At 38.7% G+C, this 25,496-nt stretch overlaps 1 protein-coding gene across 1 annotated transcript in view; it reads left to right on the top strand.

Annotated features, from left to right (window-relative positions):
* The window catches only part of LOC136863441 (proteasome activator complex subunit 4A), a 1,047,550-nt gene that overhangs the window by 747,218 nt on the left and 274,836 nt on the right, over positions 1–25,496 (top strand). Inside the window, exon 30 of the mRNA XM_068225934.1 lies at positions 14,950–15,080. Within this exon, the coding sequence (XP_068082035.1) occupies positions 14,950–15,080 (131 nt within the window). The remainder of the gene's footprint in view (positions 1–14,949; positions 15,081–25,496) is intronic.

Genomic DNA, 25,496 nt, shown 5'->3' with positions numbered 1-25,496 from the left:
CTTTTTTGTGAAAGGAACAGAAAAGCAGTCCCAACAAACTTTTTGGAAATTTGGTTTCGTCCCATGGCCGTCTACCTTCAATCTCAAAAGTATCGTAGGAATGCCTCGTCGGGTTCTCAATGGCTCCATGGTACCTCATAAGATATGAACTTCATGGTTTTGATCCGTATTGAATTCTGATAACAGTAATAATTATTAATGTCATAGTGGTCCACCTTTTTCAATACTACAATATGCAGTATTATTGAATTACATTACTAAACTAGGGACTAGTTTTGGCCTTGGCTGGCCATCTTCAGCCTTAATGTAATACATCTAATAACTAATCAAATCTACAAACACACAACTGACATAAAAACAAATGTACAAGCACATAATTGACATTAAAATCTGGGATGAACTATGTGTAAAATTTGAAAATAAGTTACGCTCTAAATTCTGGAGTATGCACATCATCCAGACTCTTTCTTGCATTAATATTCATAGAATTGTTAGTTCCATCACTGCTAATCATTACAATTTCAATTGCAAAACGGGAACTGGTAAATGTTGATTCGTAGTCAGATCATCAATCACCAAATCTACTTGAGTGGTGTTAGCAGTATGCAAGCCACTGGATGCCATTGTAGATAACCACCAGCTGACACAGAACTGCTAGATGGTGTTTCCACATCAACCAACGTAAATAAAATGAAATGTTCCTGTAGTGCTTGTTAAAATCATGCTGAAATGGTGTTGGACATTGTCAGGACAGCACGTGAAGATATGGTTAAAACACACATTCTTAATTTGTGGCTGGTATAAATTCGCAATTCACTGTGATGTCCATCAAGGTAACCTCTCATTGCGGCATGTGGTGCGTGATGAGGCACACGACAATTAGAATTAAAGACACCCAAGTGTTCTAAGAACACAATACAAAATATTTTACCCAGATCTCAGGTAAAGTTTTAATGAGTTCATTAGCAGAGTCTCGTTCCTTTTCTATATTTAAGAGACAATGATATCCTCAAGATTTTAGACAATTAATGTTTGTAGCTTAAAGAACAAACTTTTTAAGACTACAATAGATAAAATTGAATATGTACATAACAGTAAAGTTTCTTAGATCCAGAGCTAAGATACAAGGTAAAGATGTAGATAATTTGGTTCTGGAACAAGAAGAGGCTGTTGATGCTGATGAAATGGGAGACCCAATTTTTAGGTCAGAGTTCGACAGAACTCCGAGAGACCTAAATAAGAACACGGCACCTGGAATTGATGATATTCCCTATGAATTACTGACTGCCTTAGGAGAAAGCAGCATGGCAAGGTTATTCCATTTAATTAATAGAGAAATGTACACTCAAGTTTGAGCATTAAATAAATTTCACATTTCAGTCTTTGCTATAGTCTGTAATTGTCCTGGTTCTTTTCGTGCATGTTATGATGTGATATCTACTACACTTCTGTCCACACAAAATGCACTTACAATCTTTGTCTGGTTCATGGAACTTCTGGTTTACGCATATCTTGTGGTGAAACCCATGTATGGAGAGTCGTGTTATCACGTGGCGTTGTGTGTTGCACTCTCTAGTCCATCTATCGTCCATCATCGCTGGTGAGGCGTAGAAGTCGAGGTCGATTTCACTTTTCTTCCTTTACCTGATGTTTACTAGTGCCCTGCTTGCTTCCGTTGATTGTAGGTAGAATTGTGATCATATGTCTTCCATGAAATACGTCTCCCGCATCATTTCGTATACCATCCGGGATGGCGCTGTCTTTCCGACTCGGGTAATCCTCTTCATGAACATTGCTTTTATTCTTTCTATTCTCATCAGGTCTCCGATCTTCAGCTTTTCCCACACGATCTCAATTCCATATGTTATCACTGGCGCTACTGTCGTCTTGAAAAGTCTCATCGCCGTGCTGATTGATAGGTTTGAAATGTTTTGGATGCTGTATGAGGCTCTGATTGCTGCTGCCGTTCTTTCTTGAATATGTATACCAAAGGACGCCGCCATTGTCTGTAGTGTTATTCCCAAATATTTGTAATTTCGTACCTTTTGTAATGGCTTTTGGTATAATGTTATGTTGTCTTTGGACGTTGATTTCCCACCTTTTCTGAAGGTCATTTGAACTGTCTTTTCTTCATTTATCTGTAGGCTGTTTTCCTCCGCCAAGGTCTCTAGTCTGCGGACTGCCCTTTGCACATCCTCCTTTTCTTTCGCTCCGATCAGCATGTCATCTGCGTATAGGATCAGCTCTGCTTTTGATCCTTCCTCTACTATGCGGTTCACATCTGCTGAATAAATGTTGAAAAGTGTGGGACTCATGGGATCCCCTTGCATAACTCCGTTCGTCTGTATTATGTCTTCAGAAATTTCTACGTTGTTGTTTATTCGGATTATGTTCCTCTGTAGACATGCTTCAACTATTCTCACTAGTGGGTCTCTCTCGCCGATTGTCAATTTCATTTTCTCGATTAGCTTTCGCCTGTCGATTGAGTCGAATGCCTTCTTGAAATCAACAAAGACTGCGTGATATTTCCCTCCTTTGTGTCTTAAGGCTTCTTCTACCTGATTTATTAGGTATTTCACTGCCTGGACCGTGCTCCTGCCTTTCATAAAACCGAATTGATTTTCTGGAATGTACCCACTGAAGGCTTGCAGTAATCTTTCATTTAGTATCGTCGTGAAAACTTTAAAGGATGCATTTTCTAGTGCTCCTCCTCTAGGTAAATGAGTCTAGTGATGTTCTGCTCCCTTTTCCTTTGAACAATATCTTTAGAGTCGCTGTGTTCCATCCCTCTGGTATTTTCCCAGTCTGTATACATGTGTTTTCATTCTGGTGAAAGAAGAATTTGTAGGCTACGAAAAAGTTAAAGATGAGACACATGAAATTCTAGGTGTAAGGCTCATTTCTAAAGATAATAGGCAACTTGATATATTTAGAGTGTACAGATCGGGAAAGGGTAGCACTGATGCGGATTCGGAGGATAGTCAGCTATGTGGGAAACGACATGGAAAGAAATGTGATTGTAGCGGGAGATCTAAATTTGCCAGATGTGAATTAGGAAGGAAATGCAAACGACAGGAAGCATGACCAACAAATGGCAAATAAGTTAATATGGGAAGGACAGCTGATTCAGAAAGTGATGGAACCAACCAGAGGGAAAAAATATCCTGGATGTGGTGCTGATAAAACCAGATGAGGTCTATAGGGAAACTGAAGTAATAGATGGTATTAGTGATCATGAAGCTGTTTTTGTGGTAGTTAAAAATAAATGTGATAGAAAGGAAGGTCTTAAAAGTAGGACTGTTAGGCAGTACCATATGGCTGACAAAGCAGGTATGAGGCAGTTTCTAAAAAGTAACTATGATTGGTGGAAAACGGTAAATAAAAATGTAAACAGACTCTGGGATGGGTTTAAAGAAATTGTTGAGGAATGCGAAAACAGGTTTGTACCTTTAAGGGTGGTAAGGAATGGTAAAGACCCACCTTATTATAATAGAGAAATAAAGAGACTAAGAAGGAGGTGCAGACTGGAAAGAAATAGAGTTAGAAATGGCTGTGGAAGTAAGGAGAAATTGAAGGAACTTACTAGAAAATTGAATCTAGCAAAGAAGGCAGCTAAGGATAACATGCCGGGCTGAGTGGCTCAGACGGTTGAGGCGCTGGCCTTCTGACCCCAACGTGGCAGGTTCGATCCTGGCTCAGTCCGGTGGTATTTGAAGGTGCTCAAATACGCCAGCCTCGTGTCGGTAGATTTACTGGCACGTAAAAGAACTCCTGCGGGACTAAATTCCGGCACCTCGGCGTCTCCGAAAACCGTAAAAGAGTAGTTAGTGGGACGTAAAACAAATAGCATTATTATTAAGGATAACATGATGGCAAGCATAATTGGCAGTCATACAAATTTTAGTGAAAAATGGAAGGGTATGTATAGGTATTTTAAGGCAGAAACAGGTTCCAAGAAGGACATTCCAGGAATAATTAATGAACAAGGGGAGTGTATATGTGAGGATCTTCAAAAGGCAGAAGTATTCAGTCAGCAGTATGTAAAGATTGTTGGTTACAAGGATAATGTCGAGATAGAGGAAGAGACTAAGGCCAAAGAAGTAATAAAATTTACATATGATAACAATGACATTTACAATAAGATACAAAAGTTGAAAACTAGAAAAGCGGCTGGAATTGATCAGATTTCTGGGGATATACTAAAGACAGTGGGTTGGGATATAGTACCATATCTGAAGTACTTATTTGATTATTGTTTGGTCGAAGGAGCTATACCAGATGAATGGAGAGTTGCTATAGTAGCCCCTGTGTATAAAGGAAAGGGTGATAGACATAAAGCTGAAAATTACAGGCCAGTAAGTTTGACATGCATTGTATGTAAGCTTTGGGAAGGCATTCTTTCTGTTTATGTTAGACATGTTTGTGAAATTTATAACTGGTTCGATAGAAGGCAATTCGGTTTTAGGAAAGGTTATTCCACTGAAGCTCAACTTGTAGGATTCCAGCAAGATATAGCAGATATAGGGTGGATCATGGGAGACTACTGGCAAAAATGAGTGCAATTGGACTAGACAAAAGAGTGACTGAATGGGTTGCTATATTTCTAGAAAATAGATCTCAGAGAGTTAGAGTAGGTGAAGCTTTGTCTGACCCTGTAACAGTTGAGAGGGGAGTTCCTCAAGGCAGTGTTATCGGACCTTTATGTTTTCTTATATATATAAATGATATGAGTAAAGGAGTGGAATCGGAGGTAAGGCTTTTTGCGGATGATGTTATTCTCTATAGAGTGATAAATAAGTTACAAGATTGTGAGCAACTGCAACGTGACCTCGAAAATGTTGTGAGATGGACAGCAGGCAATGGTATTTTGATAAACGGGGCTAAAAGTCAGGTTGTGAGTTTCACAAATAGGAAAAGTCTTGTCAGTTTTAATTACTGCGTTGATGGGGTGAAAGTTCCTTTTGGGGATCATTGTAAGTATCTAGGTGTTAATATAAGGAAAGATCTTCACTGGGGTGATCACATAAATGGGATTGTAAATAAAGGGTACAGATCTCTGCACATGGTTATGAGTGTGTTTATGGGTTGTAGTAAGGATGTAAAGGAGAGTGCATATAATTCTCTGGTAAGACCCCAACTAGAGTATGGTTCCAGTGTATGGGACCCTCACCAGGATTACCTGATTCAAGAACTGGAAAAAATCCAAAGAAAAGCAGCTCGATTTGTTCTGGGTGATTTCCGACAAAAGAGTAGCGTTACAAAAATGTTGCAATGTTTGGGTTGGGAAGAATTGAGAGAAAGAAGAAGAGCTGCTCGACTAAGTGGTATGTTGATGTAGATGTTGATTCCCATAGGGAATCAGAAATAATTGTTCCGAATGAGTAAATTTATAATACCAATATAAATGGTCCGTTATTGGACATTATACATTTTCCAGCTAACTCATTCCTGGTTGCCAGCGTTTCGCCCCCGTGTGCTAGGCTGGGCTCATCAGTTGGTACCCAGCCCAGCCTAGCACACGGGGGCGAAACGCTGGCAACCAGGAATGAGTTAGCTTGAAAATTTATAATGTCCAATAACGGACCATTTATATTGGTATTATAAGTGGTATGTTCCGAGCTGTCAGCGGAGAGATGGCGTGGAATGACATTAGTAGACGAATAGGTTTGAATGGCGTCTATAAAAGTAGGAAAGATCACAATATGAAGATAAAGTTGGAATTCAAGAGGACAAACTGGGGCAAATATTAATTTATAGGAAGGGGAGTTAGGGATTGGAATAACTTACCAAGGGAGATGTTCAATAAATTTCCAATTTCTTTGAAATCATTTAGGAAAAGGCTAGGGTGCAACAGATAGGGAATCTGCCACCTGGGCGACTGCCCTAAATGCAGATCAGTATGATTGATTGATTGATTGATTGATTGATTGATTTGTTCATTAGGTCTGTCCACAGTTCTTCCATCTCGCCAAGTGAATCTTTTAAGTGTTCCATGTAAATTTTGTCTGGTCCTGCGGATTTCTTGTTTTTCCCTCCTTGTATTGCTTTCCTAATTTCATACGTTGTTATTGGCTCCACAGCATGTGCGGGTTCTGCTGTTTCTATGTCATATGCTTGCTTCAGCCCTTCCTTATTCAGTATGTTCGAGAAATGATGTTCCCAGTTCTCCATATGAATTTCTCCTGTTGCGATTGATGTCTTCTTTTTCAGCGCTATGTATGGGTCTGATTTTGCTTCCTCGGCTTGTTTCCTTCCTTGTTTCTCTGTATATTCTTCTTTTTTATTAGTTTTTATATTTTTTCCTTTTCTCTGCATATGCTGTTAAGTCTTCTGGGCGTCTGTATAATTTTGCTGCATTCAGGGCCTTTATTGTTGCTTTTCTTTCCTTGTAACACTCTTGGTCCAACCAAGCTTGTGCGTGTCCTCTTTCCTGTACTATTATAGCTTTCGTTATTACTTTGGTGGCTGTTTCTAGGGCTTCTTCTAGTCTTTCTTCTTCTATTAGGTTTCTAGCTTTCCCGATGTTTTCCTCGCTTTCTTCTACTGTTTCCCGCTGGATTTTTCTAGTATATATACTTGGTCTTTTTGCTTCCTTCCTCTTTTGTTGGATTTCCATGCGTAGGCGTGTCATTATAGGTATGTGTTTCCTTATTTGTGTTGCCGATGAGTTCCATAGGCCTTCTTGTTTACACAATTGTAGTTGTACTCCTCTAAAAAATAGTAAGTCGATGGCGCTATGACCGTTCTGTGCAAAGTAGGTTGGTGTTTCTTTTTTGGTCGCTATTTTGAAGCCTTCTTCTTCCAGTGTCTCAAGAAGGATGCGAGTTTTGGTATTTCTTTTGTCTATCCTGCAGTTAAAATCTCCGGCAATTATAACTTTCCTTTCTGCTTTTGTTTGTTCTATGGCTATAGATATTTTATCCATTATGTTTTCTGTAGGTGTATTTGGCTGAATATAAGTTATTCCATTTAGTGTGTAAGATGTATGAGACAGGAGAAGTCCCATCCGATTGTCAGCAGAATGTTGTTATACCTATTCCCAAGAAAGCCGGTGCTGACAAGTGTGAAAACTACCGCACCATTAGTTTGGTATCTCATGCCTGCAAAATTTTAACATGTATTATTTACAGAATAATGGAAAAAAAAGTTGAAGCTGAGTTGGGAGAAGAGCAATTTAGCTTCAGAAGAAATGTAGAAACATGTGAAGCAATCCTGACTTTACGTCTGATCTTAGAGGATCGAATCAAGAAGGACAAGCCCACGTACATGGCATTCGTAGATCTAGAAAAGGCATTCGATAATGTTGATTGGACCAAGCTATTTACGATTCTGAAGGTGATCAGGATCAGATACCGAGAACGAAGAATTATCTACAATCTGTACAAAAATCAGTCTGCAGTGATATGAATCGAGGGCTTTGAAAAAGAAGCAGCAATCCAGAAAGGAGTGAGGCAAGGCTGCAGTTTGTCCCTCCTCCTTTTCATTGTTTACATAGAACAGGCTGTAAAGGAAATCAAAGAGGAATTTGGTAAAGGAATCACTATCCAAGGAGAGGAAATCAAAACCTGGAGATTTGCCGATGATATTGTTATTTTATCTGAGACGGCAGAAGATCTCGAGAAACTGCTAAATGGTATGGACGAAGTCTTGGGTAAGGAGTACAAGATGAAAATAAATAAGTCCAAAACAAAAGTAATGGAGTGCAGTCGAGTGAAGGCAGGTGATGCAGGAAATATTAAATTAGGAAATGAAGTCTTAAAGGAAGTAGATGAATATTGTTACTTGGGTAGTAAAATAACTAACAATGGCAGAAGTAAGGAGGACATAAAATGCAGACTAGCACAAGCAAGGAAGAGCTTTCTTAAGGAAAGAAATTTGCTCACTTCAAACATTGATATAGGAATTAGAAAGATGTTTTTGAAGACTTTCGTGTGGAGCGTGGCATTGTATGGAAGTGAAACATGGACGATAACTAGCTCAGAAAGAAAGAGAATAGAAGCTTTTGAAATATGGTGTTACAGAAGAATGCTGAAGGTGAGATGGATAGATTGAGTCGCGAATGAAGAGATACTGAATCGAATAGGTGAGAGGAGATCGATTTGGCTGAATTTGACAAGAAGAAAAGATAGGATGATAGGACACATCTTAAGACACCCAGGACTTGTGCAGTTGGTTTTTGAAGGAAGTGTAGGTGGTAAGAACAGTAGGGATAGACCAAGGTATGAATATGACAAGCAGATTAGAGCAGATGTAGGATGCAGTAGTTACGTAGAAATGAAAAGGTTAGCACAGGATAGGATGGCATGGAGGGCTGCATCAAACCAGTCTATGGACTGATGACTTGAACAATGACAGCTAAGATACATACATGAATATTGTAATTGAGATTGTTAAAGAATAGGTAAAATAGCATATGTTTGTAAAGTAGCATAAATTAATTCAAAAGTTCTAGGTCAAGATCCTAATCAACCTAGAGCAGGGATGGCGAACCTTTTCCGACTAGTGTGCCATTTCAAGTCTTGTTTATTATTCTCAGTTGTCTACTGTGCCACCTGCTATTTTCCTTTAAGGAATGGCTACAACTGACACCCCCCCCCGGCCGACTTACCTTCCTACTTCAATTATGTTTTATAATATGGTATTAATTAATTAATTTATTTATTTATTTATTATACAAGTAATAAAAGTTATTGCATTTTCCGTGGTCGTATTTGGAAAATAATGCAAAAATACATTTTGGTAGTTTTAAGAATACTTAACATTATTTGTAAAAAAAAAATATATATATATATATATAGACAGTAATAACCGCCCTTATAAAGTATTATTAAGTATTATTAAATATAAAAATCAAAAGTACTAATATTACCAAGGGACTTCAAGTGAAATATCGTTCTCGCATTTAGTGCGAAACTTGTTGCTGAATCTTAGTAGCCATGTCATTTATATTAGGTTCATAACTTGTTGTCTTCAATAAAACACACGATGCACTTAGGTCTGAACCAAGGCAGTTTCTAACTGTTGACTTCACAAAGTTCATTGTAGAAAATAGCTGCTCGCAGGCGTACGACGACCCAAACAAAGTAAGTAGCGCTGTAGCAAGTTTCTTCATGGACGAAAACTTTTGTGGGAGGCTGTTCCACTGTTCAAGTATTAAGTTCTCTGGCTTCTGGAGAGAGTATTCACCATCCACACCATACTCGATTTTTACCATGCTTCACCAAGTTGTACGAATTTGTTCACCCATATACTGCTTTCTTGAAATTCAATCATCTCCATTTCTAAATGGTCAATATCTAACCAGTCAAAAAAATTGACCTTAATATCACTCATTTGTACAATATGAGGTTTTGAAATAAAGTGCAATGTTTTCTCCAAATCTCGAAACTGGGAAAATCTCTTGGAAACTATTTGTTTTGAATTTTGTAAGACGTCCACATACTTCTTACAAATACTTTTTGTGTCTTCAAAAGTTAATTGATCTGCAAAATTTGACATCAATTCGAGTTGCACTTTAAGTGAAGGAAAGTACTTAAATGTCTTTGTTTCAACATCCCTGACGAATACTTCAAGTTTTCTTTGAAATGATTTCATGATCTCAAACAATCTATCTGCAGTATGTCCCTTTCCTTGCAGTTCCTTATTCACATCACTGTATATTGCTGTAAAATCACGGAGAAACATTAAATCGCACAGCCAAATAGGGTCCGTGAGTTCTGGGAATTCTACCTGTTTTTCTGTCATGAAGAAGCTAATTTCGTCCAAGAGCTCAACAAACCTCTGGAGTACTTGCCCGCGACTCAGCCAGCGAACATTATTGTACATTATAAGTCCGCCATATTGAGATTCCACTTCCTGTAACATTTTTGAGAACTGGCGATTGTTTAGAGCACGTGCAGATATGAAGTTCACAATTTTAGTTACCACAGAGAGTACACTTTCAAATGCCTTCATACCTTCTTTCGCACAAAGGGCTTCCTGGTGTAATAAACAGTGGAACTGTAAAATAGGATGTTTAACTTCTTCTTTAAGAAATTTCACAAACCCATTATGAACACCCACCATACTTGGGGCAGCATCAGTGGTCACGGACACAATTTTCTGCAAGTCAAACCCCATTTTTAATACAAGTTCTTGCTTTACTTCGTTCATTATATCTTTCCCTGTTGTCGTAGTTCGCAAGCTCAGCAATTTAAGCAATTCCTCCCTCATCACATTTCCACAAGGAAATCGGACAAAAACAGCTAACCTTGCTTGTAAGGTCTCATCCGTGCTTTCGTCAAGACATATTGAATACATCTGGGAGTTATCCAAATCAGCTTTCAATTGCTCCGAAACATCTTCACTCATTCGTATTATTCTATCCTTGACAGTATTTCTGCTGGCAGGCATTTCTTTAATTCTGTTAATTATTTGTTGTTTGTTAGCAAAGTCTTCAAATAATGTGTCTGACGACAATAAGAAAGCCTTCTTCAAGAACTCACCATCAGAAAGCAGCTTCCCATGCTGTACTATGCAGTGTGACAGGTGGAAACTAGCCGCACTGATATTATTCCTTGGCCTGAAAGATGATACAAAAGAACTAGTTTGTTTTGTATATTGTTCGATTTTTTGTGAAAAGAACTCTCTTCTTTCTGCATTTGGCATGGGACAAACATTTGAATGATTCGTCTCGAAATGGCGCTTTACATTAAATGTGCGGGATACAACTGTTTCCGAACACAGGCAACACAAAGCTTTATTGTTCCTTTCTATCACTCCGAATTCCCTTGTCCACTGCTCTTGAAAAATCCGGCCACTACCTTTATTAAGTTTCTGTTTTTTCGGCACCGAAAACATGTTTCCCAGGTCCGTATACAAAACCACCAGAGAACTATATTCAATAAACAGTTACCCACTACTGGCAACCACACACAAGTCAAACTTCACTTACTGACTGACGTGGGTGAGTGAAGGGCTCGCCAGCCACTCTAACACTGTTATCTCACTAGACTTCCGGACCTATCGGTGTTGCAGTGTTGCTACATTGCACGGCGGATTGGAACTAGAATTTGGATTTTCGATATTTATTTCTTACACATGAATACGACTATACGATGCACGAGATATAATCTACAATACAAGATGTTTATAAAAACATTAATATGTTCGCGTGGCGTGCCACCGAAATCATGTTCGCGTGTCACGCGTGGCATAGGTTCGCCATCCCTGACCTAGAGAAACTATGGTGGCTGATGATGCTCAGAAAAGGAGTGAAGCATGTACAATGTATAACAGTTTAGTAAGGTAACTAAGCTAATTATGTATTGAATAGGTGGATTGTAATAAACCATTGTATTTTATATCATGCTGAGAAATTGTCAGTGATATGTCTCTGTTCTCATTCCCTGCCAATTTGTGCATTAAAATTTCCAAGGAGGATCTTAACATGATTTGAGGGATCATGGTAAGTGCTCGTTCAAACTGTGACCAGAGTTTTTTAACTTTTAGTTTAGTCAAGTTCATTGTTTGCTGGAGCATGTGCATTCACGGGTGTATAGGCCTTTTTGGCGCATTTAACTGTGAGGAGGGAAAGACATTCTGAGGGTAATGCTAAATCTATCACAGAGTTCTTAATAAAAAGGGTATAACACTTCCATGAAGATGCTAGTTTGTCCATAACCTGTCAACTGACAAACTTTGTTTGTGTATAAATATGGCCAAACAGTTTACCTAGCAGAAATATTCTTATTGATGTCCTATTGTCCAGAAAAGAATAAAAATGACCTGAGTGATTTTCCTGCACTAACTTCTAAGTCACTTCTGTGTTGACTTGATCTTTCTCAGTGAGGTCATGGACTGCTAAGGTATGTGACAAGTTACAATCACTTAAAAACATATATATACAGTAGAGTTTATCCGAAATAAAGGGGGTGGAGCCACTTCGGTTGATGCGCCTTTTCGGATGACACATGGTCAATATTTTAGGAATTTAAATGTCGAAATAAAAATGCCTGAACTCTGTTAAGCCAGGTTGCATACTGTATATTAACATTAAAATGTTTACATAATGTCGCTCATTGTATAAAATCAGTGATTTTCTTCTGAATTTTCTTGGTGCAGCGCTGTTGTGCAGCTATGTCGTACCACCGTTTAATCAACAATACATCAGCTGGTGTAGATTCATTGCTTTGTTCAACAAAGCTCAAAGCGATCTGAAATAATGAAACTTTTTTTGTTAGTACTGAACTGAATACTGTATACAGTAATTTTATTACAGTACTGTAATTAAAGCTTGTGGTACTGTATTTTAATAAAAATTCGAAAACAATCTTACCTCCAGTACATTAAATACATCATCTAATGTAACTCGATTCTCAGAACTGCTATTGTCAACGTCGGAGTCGTCTGCATACTCTTCAGGACGAATAATACAGTAGTAATAATAATAATAATAATAATAATAATAATAATAATTCCTGCTTGTACAAGAAAAAATGTATCATGGAACAAACTATAGGGTAAGAAACTGTTTTGTTTTATGCTACATGTGCATTCTGGCATAAGTTATAATATAAAAATAGAGTTTGCCTAGTAGCTCTCAGCACATATAGCTAGAGAATCACTAATAATGATGGCTAAGAACGAGTGGGTAAAAACAAAATATTAAAATATAATTTTGCCAGAGCATTTTGGTTAAGCTGGGTTCTGGTTAAGCGAATTTCAGTTAAGCAGGGTCCTACTGTATTTAAAAGTTCACCTCAATGGAAGTTTCAACAATCAAGAACCAACACTACACAAAAAAGAAATAAAGAACTACACACACTTGCAGTCTTTTTGGACAAAGGCTGCACTCCACAAGCAAAAGTTATAAAAATATGTAAGTGTATTGTAATAAATATATATATTTCCATGAGCATTTTCTTCAACTGTTTGGTCAGATCCAAAGCCTCCCTCGTTATTATTAGTTGATGATACTTATTAATTGTATTCACACTATATTACGAGTAAAAGGTAATATAGATAAGCTTATACACTGGTGGGAAATGAAATCCCAACACCAAGAAGGAGTTGTGCTAGATAAGCAAAATATGGGAGGCATGTTTGCATATCTGAAAGATGACAGCTGTTCATATTAGCGCACTGCTCGATGAAGAGCGGTGCTAGAAGTGCCACTGTGAACTTGCAAAGCAAGTATGCCTTAAATACGCACTGCACACTTTGTGAGCATTAGTCATCATCCTTCTATTGTTGATGTTGTGAGTCCCACATGCCTTACAGGAGACAAAGAAGGGAGTATCAGCAGCTTACAGAGTTTGAATGAGGCTGGGTAATAGATCTATGAGGCGGTTTGAAAGACTTGGCAGGGATGTATCCACAGTGCATTGGTATTGGCAAAAATGTTCATGGGAAGACACTGTGTCAAGAAGACCAGGGTCCAGCCACTACGTAGAGGGAAGACCGCCGTATTGACTGCATTGCTGTGATGGATTGTACTGCATCTGCAGCAGCCATTAGAGCTTCAGTTGGCCCCAGAGTGACACAGTGAACTGTAACAGTCATTACATGTGATGAAAATCTTTTTTCGGTCCATATTGGCTAGCTCTAGTTAAAATTGGATTTAATCCACCTTGTTCAATACGCAAAGTTAACAAAGTTTAAAATTAACACATAATTAAACATGTCTACATTTTAGATAATTTGTATTAATTTTAAAGTTTGTTAACATTGTGTATTGAACAAGGTGGATTGTCCTATATTTTACTAGAACTGTAACATATCGATCACTTGAGGGACAGCTCCAAATCATCTCTGAATCAAGGCCATCTGCAACTTCATTGGTGTCAAGGTAGAGCTCTTTGGAAGGCAGAGTGGGAATCTGTTGTTTTCTCATATAAGAACCGCTTCCGTCTTGGAGACAATGATGGCTGTAGGTTGGTGAGAATTGGGCCAGGCGAGCGCTTGGAACCAAGTTCTCTGCTTCGTTGACACACTGAACCTACACCAGGAGTTACGGTCTGGGGTGTGATTTCCTTTGACAGCGGGAGCACTCGTCATTTTGTCATTATCCCAAGAATCTTGACAGTGGATTTATACATCAGACTGGTGATTGAACTGGTTGTACTGTCATTCATTTGCACTATTATAGGTGATGTTTTCCAACAGGATAACACTCATCCTCTTACTGCTGCTGTCACCCAGTGTGCTCTACAGAATGTCGAACAGTTACCGTGGCCTGTGAGATCACCAGACCTTTTGCCCATTGAGCACGTCCGGAATATTATGGGACAGCAAATCCAGCGTCATCCTATACCAGCATTAACCGTTCCTGATTTAACTGACCAAATGCAACAGGTGTGCAAGTCCATCCCACAAAATAACATATGGCACCTGTACAACACAATGCATTCAAAAGCATGGCAACTACAGCAGTTATGAAGGTACTACCATGTCGACTTTTCATGCGTACTTGAATCTGTGATCTGGAAACTTTAATCTAGTAAATATCTTGCCTGGACCAGGGATGGTGAACCTATGACATGTGCCATTAGGTTACATGCAAGGAGGACTTCTGTGGCATGTCAGACGCCATACTAGCATATTTTAATGTTTTTAATAAATAGAACGAAAATCTAGCGACATAGCACATTTTAACATTATGCTGGCGTTGTGAATTCATTTTTCACTGGTGTATTTTCTACATTGAGTAAATATATATTTTTCTTCATATTTCTGGGTTATATTCTCAGTAATTTGTGGTTATTACTTGATTTTTAGGGCATTTTATAGGTTATTCTGCAGCATTTAATAGGTCATCACAATCTAGGCCCTGATAATTACCATCTCTCAAAAAAGGAAACTGCAGCCCTGTATCTTGTACGCGATGAATTCATTAACTTCATGTAAGAATTGCTCATTGTTTTTATAATGCACTTTGAAGCTGTATGTTTAATGTGATGTCTGTTTTAGCATGCTCAGCAATATATTTGATGGCGACTCGGTCTTCTTTGAGGAAGAATCTCCAGTAGCTCCACGAGTAGCCGATCTTGTCGATTATATTCTACCGAAATTGGAGATCCTAACCAAAGATGCTGTCAAAGGTTTGAACAATATCCATTTCATTAGCATGTTTGTTAGATTGTAGTAGTGTTCTAAGGTTTGCCCAGGTGAAACGGACTCTGGTACAAGCATCATAATTCGAAGAATGAGAACATTGCGTACGCATCAGTACATGGGTGCATAATTTATCTGAAAGTGTTAGTGTGCTGTTTGTAAAAGCAAAAGCAATGTGACTAGGTGCAATTTTGACTTAAATTTGTCCAGCATTAACCAGCCTCGGTTATTCAGTTTATGGTGGCAGATGGTTTGGCAGAGCCAACAGGCGTGCTAAAGTGAGATCAGGTATAGTGGATAGCCTCGTGAGAAAATGAAAAAGACAAAACAGTAAAGGGATGCTGGTTCTCAAGCAATGGCGAGTCTGAGAAGCCGCAGAAGAATGGTTCTGCCACCAACGATAAACCTTGTTCGCTTGGGGTATTTTCATGTGGACCACTGGGGCTGATATATCACCCATACATCAGTCTTTATTTTCCTGTATGTTCAAATATTTCGAACAGCAAACCATTACAGAGACCAACAGAAGTTCCAGTTTCATTTGGACAATTCTTATATAATGGGGTAACTGGTTTTGAGAACATACTAGTTTGTTGGCATATAGTTTGGTAGTGCCAACTGTTCAGACCTGCCTTACTAAAGTTTTGAAGGTTATTTGCTGATGTTATTTTAGAATTCTGTCTGGAATTGTTCCAACACCAGTTGAACCAATGTTGTTCTTAGTTTGAGGAGTGTTACTGTTACTAATGCATCGTAGAATGGGAAGGTAGTGCTTAGTACAAAAATTGGGAGTAATATAAGTTATTATTATTATTATTATTACAACTTCCCCATGCGGAGGCTGCCACAAGGACAAAGTATGTCGGCTACACAGTATTTTGTCTTCTAAGTTACTGTTGACTTTGCTAGTGTGCCAGGTAGAAGATTCACCAAAAGGCTCAGGAATAGATTTGCGATACGGTTCTTCAGATGTTATATAGATGATTGCGGAGTATGGTCACTGAACCTCATATTGCGGCAATAGCGATGTCGTGAAGTCGTGTCCGGCTGAGACGGAGAGAATCCCATAGCTGTACAAGAAATTTAGGGATTGTGCCTCGAGCTCCGATCATGAGTCCATGGACGGAAATATTGTGTAGGTGATATTTATCTTTATAGTAGTTTACAGTTGGCTGGTAAATTGACTTCTTTTCGGCGTCCACCTCTTCGGCCTGGCCAACGTGCGACTCGAAGCGTATTGTGGGATCTAAGATTAGCCCTTGCTTGCTAGCTGGTTGAAAGGCTATCATGTCAATACGTCTGTTACTCCCGTCGGTAGCTAGGCCAGAGACCTCTTCATGCACCGTGAAGCCGTGATCCCTCAGCGAGGTCGCAATCATGTGTTGTATTGTATGATGGCGGGAATTTCTCAATACCTCCCCGTGAGGGCAGGCTCCCAGGACATGGGCAAGAGTTTCGTGCTCTCTGTGGCAACGACGACAGAGGGTGTTGTCCTGGGACCTTCCTGGCACGGAGCGAACGGCGCACACGTTCGCTGTCATCTTGATGGCCTCTCTCCATTCCGCACAGGATAAGCCTTGGTGATCTCTTATCCATTTGTTCGCTGGCGTGTATTCCTGGAAGAGTCCAACGCCCTTTCCTTTGTGCGGCAACTTCGTCCATGACTGAGCTTCTCTGTCTCGTAGTATCTGTCGGACCTTCCTTATGTTGGGAAGATGGCTATTTTTGGACATAACTCGATCATTCATTTCTATGCCTAGATCTTGCAAACAAATTGTACGTTCTTGTTCCAAGTTTCTTCTGTTCATAGGCAATATTGAAATATGTAGGAAATTTAAAAGTGTTAGAATATGTAGAAAATACACTATTCAAAATTAAAAATGCGACATGAAGAATGAATAGACCCTTTGTGTTGATTTTGGAGATATGTAATGGAGCCAAGTGGTCTGTAAACTATATCAGTTTCAGCCCAAGGATTGTGGTGACCAGTTAGCTCAATCCAGGCCCTTTTGAACATGTGTGAGACAGCTGAACTACTCTCCTCAGCCACCCTGAAATGCAGAGCAACTTACCTTCGTGATGTAGCAAGCATGAGTCACAGTACCATACAAAATGATTGCAGACCTTATTGACTTCATGTCTCATAGAATTCAGCAATGTATAGTAGCTGACAGAACACAGAGGAACTAGAATGTGTTATCATTGCCTAATCCCTGCCCTTGCTTCATCAAGACTTTGCCGACCAAGCTCGATAGCTGCAGTCGCTTAATTGTGGCCAGTATCCAGTATTGGGCAGATGGCGGGTTCGAACCCTACTGTCTGCAGCCCTGAAGATGGTTTTTACACCAGGTAAATGTTGGGGCTTTACCTTACTTAAGGCCACGGCTGTTTCCTACCCACTCCTAGCTCTTTCTTGTTCCATCATCGCTGTAAGACCTATCTGTGTCTGTGTGACGTAAAGCCAATTGTAAAAGAAAAACTTTGCCGTCTCACCCCTTTGCAGTGTTGCAATTTCTATTTTGAGTAGTGCTCATGGGTATTTATATATACCTGCAATAACTGGGATGTAGTTCATAGAAAGTATGTTTCAAACTAGATCAGATTAAAGGAGAACCCTCATTACGTAAAACAAGAACATTAACACAAAGATTCCACACTCGACAAACAAAAAACAAAAATACAAATGCATTTTGTAAGAGAGGCAGGAATGCTTCTCAAGTTTAAACTACATCATATAAACCTATATGGTTAGAGTCCTGAAGGAGATCTTGTACATATTATGGCTGTTAAAAACACTTATTAAAATGAGTTTTAGTGGCCTTAGAAAAGTTGATCCAAAAGATTTTGAGACTGGATTAATAAATATAGATAAAACTTAAGCTGATGATTTTAATGCTTCAGGTGTTCTGCATAGTCTCTCCTATTTGAGAACAACACACAGAACGTTCGTACCACCATGTGAAACTGTTTAACATGCTGTTTAACATGCTGTTCATCTTGCTTGTCACAGTGGCTTGAATGTCGGTTATGTCATCCAAGCAGTGACTCTTCATGTGAATTTTTATTTTGGGGAGTAAGGAAAAGTCACTCAGAACCATGTTGGGTGAATACGGAGGGTGATTGAGAATTGGCACTTTTTTTTCCCCCGCTAGAATCTGCATAACTCCAGCCGTGTGAGTGGTCGCATTGTTGTGCAGGAAGAAGAAATCTCTTCCCTTCCATTATTGCTGACGAACCGTCTGAATCCTCTTGCACAACCGATTCGTGACTCCCGGATAATACTGGGAATTGACAGTATTGGTGCCCTTGGGAACAAATTCCCTGTGGATAATGCCGTGGGCGTCAAGAAATAGGCGATGAGCGTTGTCTTCACGGTTGATTTTGTCATTTGCACTTGCTTCAGTCTTGGCAAACCATCAGAGACCCATTCTGCACCTTGTTGTTTTGTGGTAGGTACGTATTGATAACACCAAGTCTCATCACCCATGATGATTTTTTCCAGAAAATAATTGTCCACATTTTCTCATTGCAGTTAAGTCATGGCAGGCATCCACACGTTAAATTATTTGGGTGTCGAAGTGTGCGGGACGAATTTTACACACACTATTATCTTCTTCAAAACATTCTAGATCATGTCTTGAACACTTGATTTAGAGATGTTCAGCTCTTCAGCAATAGCTCTGCATGAGAGATGATGGTCAGTTTTCAAAAGATCACAAATGTTCTCAAATGTTTCCATCGGATGAACATTAGGTGGGACGCCCTGACCTCTCGTCCCTCAGCGACGCCTGTCCTATAAAACATTTATAACACTCGTGCATGACTTAAAACACTTGCACACGGCTTAAACAATTATCACTGTAAAACTTTTTCATGGGCTCAAATATCTCCGTAGCCGTTTTACTGAGTAAAACGTGAAAGTGAATCGCTGCTCGTTGCTCCATTCCGCTTTGTGACACAGCAACATTGACATATTTTGCCAACACATCCACTACTTAACACTGCCTGCTCACAACTGACTGGTCGAATGCATATCTATTGTTTGCAGTTGTTTATTCAAGCTGCCACCATACTTACTGCACTGACGTCGTTTATACACCAAGAATAAAATCAGTCTTGGAACTTTGTGGACGGATGGTGTATGTGTATTACATTTTCCCTTTAGTCTTCATAAATTGACATTCTCATGCCAACCTCAATGAGTCAGCCAGTCTTCTCCATAATCTTCTATTTGAAACGAGCACTTAATCCCTTTGCTTTTCTTACATTGTACATTTCCTACCCTCTTCCACTTGCCTCACGTCATCTAACCAATGATTTCATAAGTACAGTATCACTTCAGTTTCTCTATAGAGCATATCTGGTTTTATCAGCATCACATCTAAAGTATTTTTCCCTTTTGTTGGTTCCATCATTTATTGATTCAGCTGTCCTTCCCAGATTTACTTATTAATCATTTGTTGGTCATGTATTCTGTCATTTTCATTCCCTTCCCAGTTTTTTTTTTTTTTTTTTTTTTTTTTTTTTTTTTTTTTTTTTTTTTTTTTTCAAAATGGCGCCCGGTAATGACGACGTAGTATTTTATTCTCCGAGTAAATTAACCGTAAAATGTGACGAAAAGTGCGGAAAATGTCGAAAATTAGTGAAAAATGGAATGTTGTGTGATTCATGTGATCGATGGTGGCATTATAAGTGCGGAAATTGCCCTAGAGACGTAAAAACTAATGAAAATGTTGACTGGATTTGTGAGCAGTGTGTTCGGAATGTTGTTGTTGGGGACGGCGTTGACGAAGCACCGAAAACAGTCGATGAGGAATATAAAAGTGCATTAGAAATTATAAACATTCTAAAAAAGGACAATGAGACTCTTAAAGTTGAAAATCAAGAATTGAAAGAAAGACTGCGATCGCTAGAATTTGGGACTGACCATTCTTCGAGTGATATACCGGTACAAGTAACAAACTCGAGCACGTGGTGTCAAGTAGTTCGTGGATGGCCGGCTAAGAAGAAATCTAAAACTGAATTTCCGGAAATAAACATTAGAAATAGGTTTTCTGCCCTAAATAATTTAATCCTGGAAGAAAGTGATCGCGCGCGTGAAACCAAATCATCGCGATCCGTTGCCGTGCCGAGTTTGAAATTTAGGCCTAGAATTCAGATTCAAGACCCAGTTAGGCCTAAATCAGCGAAGGTAGCTGTGTTTGGTGATAGCCAAGGAAGGGGAATTGCGGGAGTGATTAACGACGAGAATATAGCAGCAACCGGAGAAATATATCCAGGAGCTTCTATCAGCAGGGTTGTGGAAAACGTAGAAGCAGCAACTAGGAACTTCGGGAGCGGCGATGCAGTGCTTATCATCGGTGGGACGAACGACGTAGCTCGCGACGACGCCAAGAATGTAAGATCACAACTTAAACATACACTAGGGAAGCTGACCCACACTAACGTTTTTGTAGTGAACGTGCCCCACAGGCATGATTTGAGTAGAGATTCGTGTGTGAACATTGAAGTGGACAAGGTCAATACAGATATTGTTAAAATTTGTAAACATTTTCGGAATACTCAGGTTATTGAATGCAGCAGCTTTGAGAGATACTGTTATACAAAACATGGCCTCCATCTAAACAATTCAGGTAAACGAAAGATAGGAAATATTGTTCTAGATTTTATTAATCTTAAGATATGTACTGCAAAACAGGCAACTCCCTTGAGTTATAATACTGACCAGGAAAACTAGTAGAAAGAGCCAGCTATACTTTAAGCTGGCTCAGTCAACTAGAAAAAGAAACTCAGGATAGTAAGGAATTTCAAGTTACCCAATTGCAACAGTCAAGTTTTAGGGAGGAAGGGGGTCTGAGATTGCTCTTGGTAAACTGTCAAAGTGTAGTAAATAAACAATTAAAATTCGGTACATTGATGGAATCTTATGAGACTGATGTGGTGATAGGAGTGGAATCGTGGTTGAAAGAAGGGGTGGGTAATAGAGAAGTATTTCCAGAAGGGTACACAGTCTATCGTAGAGACCGAGGAGATAAAAAGGGAGGGGGGGTGTTTATTCTGGTGAAGGAAACTTACTGTTCACATGAATGGTTTACCGATGAAAGGGATGAAATATTAGGGATAAAATTAGTTTGTGATAATATGAAGGAGGTGGGAATTATAGGAACATACAGGCCTGGAAGAGAGGCAAGAGACATGGAAATCTTTGAAAAAATAATAGATTATACTTGTAAAAACAATAATAATGATATGGTAATAATTGGGGGAGATCTAAATTTGCCTGAAGTTGAATGGAAAGGAGCTGCAAGTGAAGCCCATGAACAGAAACTGGCAAATAAGTTAATTTGGGAGGGAGGATTTACACAAGTAGTACAAGAACCGACTCGTCTCAATAACTTACTAGATGTATTCTTGGTTAAACCATGGGAAATTGTTGATAAAACTGAGGTAATTGAAGGAATAGGAGACCATAAGGCTGTAATAATGGATGTAGGACTCGTACCAAAAAGGCTTAATAAGAGGGTTACACAAGACAAGAAATTGTACAGAAAAACTAAAGTTGATGAATTTGGGACTTACCTTAACTCACAATTCAGTTGTTGGATAAGTGAAGGGAGTAACGTGGATACACTTTGGGCTAAATTTAAAGGAATTATTTGGGAAGGAGAGAAGAGATTTGTACCTGTTAAGAAGGGTAAAATGACCTCAGACCCTGTTTATTATACAAGGGAAATAAGAAAATTAAAAAGAAAATGTAGAATAGTAAACAGGAAAATCAAAGAGGGTAGGGAGAGTAGAGAAACTAGAAAACAGCTAATGAGGGAACTGAATAGAGTGAAAAAGGAAGCAAAAGAGAATTATATGAATGGCATACTTCAAGAGGGTAATGACCACAAAGGGAAATGGAAGAAGCTCTATTCATATATCAGAAATCAAAAAGGAAAAGGAATCCAAATTCCTACAATGGTGGGAGAAGGGGGTGAACACTATTTAACAGATACTGAGAAAGCAAACCTATTTAGTAGGGAATTTAGAGATTCAGTAGATGATTGTCAAGAGTTGGAAACCGAAACAGAAGATAGAGAGGGAGAGAGACAGAGGGAAACAAGAAGCTTCTCATTCACAAACGAAGATATTTTCAGAGAAATCCAACTGCTTCAGCAAGGAAAAGCAGCAGGGAGTGATCAAATTACTGGGGAGGTATTAAAGACAATGGGGTGGTACATAGTGCCTTATTTAAAATTTCTCTTTGACTATGTCATAAATAATAGTGTAATACCAAAGGAATGGAAGGAATCTATAATAATACCAATTTATAAAGGAAAGGGTGATAAAAGGAAACCAGAGAACTACAGACCAATCAGCCTGACCAGTATAGTTTGTAAAATTCTGGAGAGTTTAATATCGAAGTACATCAGAGGGATATGTGATGATAAAAATTGGTTCATGAGGAGCCAGTATGGATTTAGAAAGAAATTTTCTTGTGAGGCACAACTGGTGGGATTTCAGCAGGACATATCAGATCAGTTGGATTCAGGAGGTCAGTTAGATTGCATAGCCATAGATCTTTCCAAAGCCTTTGATAGAGTGGAACATGGAATATTATTAAAGAAATTGGAGGGAATAGGATTGGACGTAAGGGTTACACGTTGGATAAAAGCATTTCTAAATTCAAGGGTTCAGAAAGTCAAAGTAGGAAATAATGTATCTCAGGAAGAGAAAGTTTGGAAGGGAATTGCACAGGGTAGTATAATCGGTCCGTTACTTTTCTTAATATACGCAAATGATTTAGGGAACAATATAACATCAAAAATAAGATTGTATGCAGATGACATAATTGTTTATAGAGAAATAAACAACATTGAGGATTGTTCAGAATTACAAAGGGACCTTGAAAGTATCCAACAATGGGTTGAAGAAAATAATATGAAGGTTAATGGAGGCAAATCAACTGTTACAACTTTTACAAACAGGAGCTTTAAAACTGAATTTGAATATACTTTGGATGAGGTAGTTATCCCAAAAGATGGCAAGTGCAAATACTTAGGTGTGAGATTTGAAAGTAATTTGCACTGGAAGGGTCATATTGATGACATTGTTGGGAAAGCATACAGATCATTACATGTCATAATGAGGCTACTTAAAGGATGCAACAAAGAATTAAAAGAAAAAAGTTACTTGAGTATGGTTCGTCCATTATTGGAATATGCAAACAGTGTTTGGGATCCTCACCAAGAATACCTAATAAAAGAAATAGATAGTGTGCAGAGGAAAGCAGCAAGATTTGTAACAGGGGATTTCAGGAGAAAGAGTAGTGTATCAGAAATGTTAAAGGAACTTGGGTGGGAAACTTTAAGTAAGAGAAGGGAGAAAACTAGACTTACAGGATTATATAGAGCATATATAGGAGAAGAAGCATGGGGAGATATCCGTGAGAGGCTTCAGTTGGAAAATAATTATATCGGCAGGACTGACCACAAATATAAAATTAGAAGGAATTTTAGCAGAAGCGATTGGGGTAAATTTTCATTCATTGGGAAGGGTGTGAAGGAGTGGAACAGTTTACCAGGGGTAGTGTTTGATCCTTTTCCAAAATCTGTACAGATATTCAAGAAGAGAATAAACAGCAACAGAGAAAATAAATGAAATGTTAGAGGGCATTCGACCAGTGCAGGTTATTGTATATAAAAAAATGTGTGTGAATAAATTAATTCCATCCCCTGGTCTAAGGAGTTTGGACAGCCAAAGTAGGGGACTGCCTGTAGGGGTGAAGTACAGTGGGGACTTCGAGGGCCCTGGGACCGCTACGGTAGCTGTGAAGGCCCTTCAGGAACTCTGAAAAGTGGTGGCAAAAGGGGCTCTGGTTAAGACGCAGCAGGTCGTTATGCTACTTAGGATCCAGAACGGGTAAAAAAGAAAAAATAGTAAATAAATAAATGCAATGTAAATATTAATGTTATACCAGTTTTATAGTATCATTTGAAACAATTCCACATACTGTATATCAGTTGACTATATTTGTAAGTAGGACAGGATATATTATAAGTAGAATTTTGTAAACAATATAAATTTATTAAGGATGAGCTGTGTGTTTAATAGAAAACATTGTTAGCGTAAATTGTATAATATTGTATTATAGGAAAAATTTTCTTCTCTTGTTAATTTAATATTTAGTGCTTGACAATAATGTATTTTAGTGTACCATTTGCCACCGAGGTAGACACCTCATTTGCAAATAAAGAGATTTTGATTTTGATTTGATTTTGAACATTTCGTAGGTTATGATCACCCGTTTCAACATTATTTCTGTTCGCGTCATTCTCCACAAAGTTGATCATTAGAAATAATTGTACATCACTGTTAAGAATGAGAAACATGAAATTTTAGATGTAGGCTCATCTACAAAGGTAATAGGCATTTTGATGTTTTTGAGGTGTACAGACCTTTAATTATTGAATAACATAATCGTCTGTGTGGGGAACAACACAGAAGTGAACGTGATTGTAGCTGGTGATAACAGTTTACTAAATGTCAACTGAGAAGGTACTCTGTGAATGACAGAAAGCATTACCAGCAAACAGTAAGTTAATCTGGGAAGGACAGTTGAATCACAAAGTGTGGGAGGCAACTAGAGGGAAGAATATTCTAGTGTGGTGCTGATAGAACCAGATGAGGTCTGTAGAGAAACCGATGTGGTAGATGGTGTAAGTGATCACAAAGCAGGATTTTTTTAATAGTTAAAAGTCAATGCAATAGAAGCAAAGGTTGTAGAAGTAGGAATATTAGGTAGTACCATATCGGTTATAAGAAAGGCATGAAAGACATTTTAATAAGTAATGATGATAGGTGAAAAATGGTAAATAAAAATTTTAACTGCCTTTGAGATGGCTTTAATTAAAGCATTTGTGATTTTTAATATAATTCGCTTTACGTTGCACAGACAGAGATAGGCCCTATGGCAGCGATGGGATAGACTAGGGCTAGGAGCGGAAAGGAGGTGGCCATGGCCATAATTAAGGTACAGCCCGGAATTTGCCTGGTGTGAAAATGGGAAACCACAGCAAACCATCTTCAGGACTGCCAACCATGGGAGTAAATCAACTGTCTTCCAAATGCAAGCCGACAGGTACATGACCCAAACCGCATGGTCACTCGTTCAGTTTAAAGCAGACAGTGGGATGATGGCAAATGTTATGAAATGTCAGGTTGTTCTACCAAGAAGAAAAGCCCTCACTTTCTTAACCTCTCAGCGTGGGATGACTTTCACCACCTGGCTACCCTGTGCTGCGGGAGGAGTATAGCACCAAGCATGCCATGAGGCAAGCTTTTGGTTGTATGTCATAGAAATTTATTATTAATCAAGAAAATGCTTTTGGTTGATCGGCATAAATGAAAAGCCGTTC

This window comes from Anabrus simplex, chromosome 2 (genome assembly GCF_040414725.1).
Source record: "Anabrus simplex isolate iqAnaSimp1 chromosome 2, ASM4041472v1, whole genome shotgun sequence".
Classification (NCBI taxonomy): domain Eukaryota; kingdom Metazoa; phylum Arthropoda; class Insecta; order Orthoptera; family Tettigoniidae; genus Anabrus; species Anabrus simplex.
Note: the sequence above shows the minus strand (reverse complement) of the source record. Positions and strands in the feature narration are given on the sequence as shown.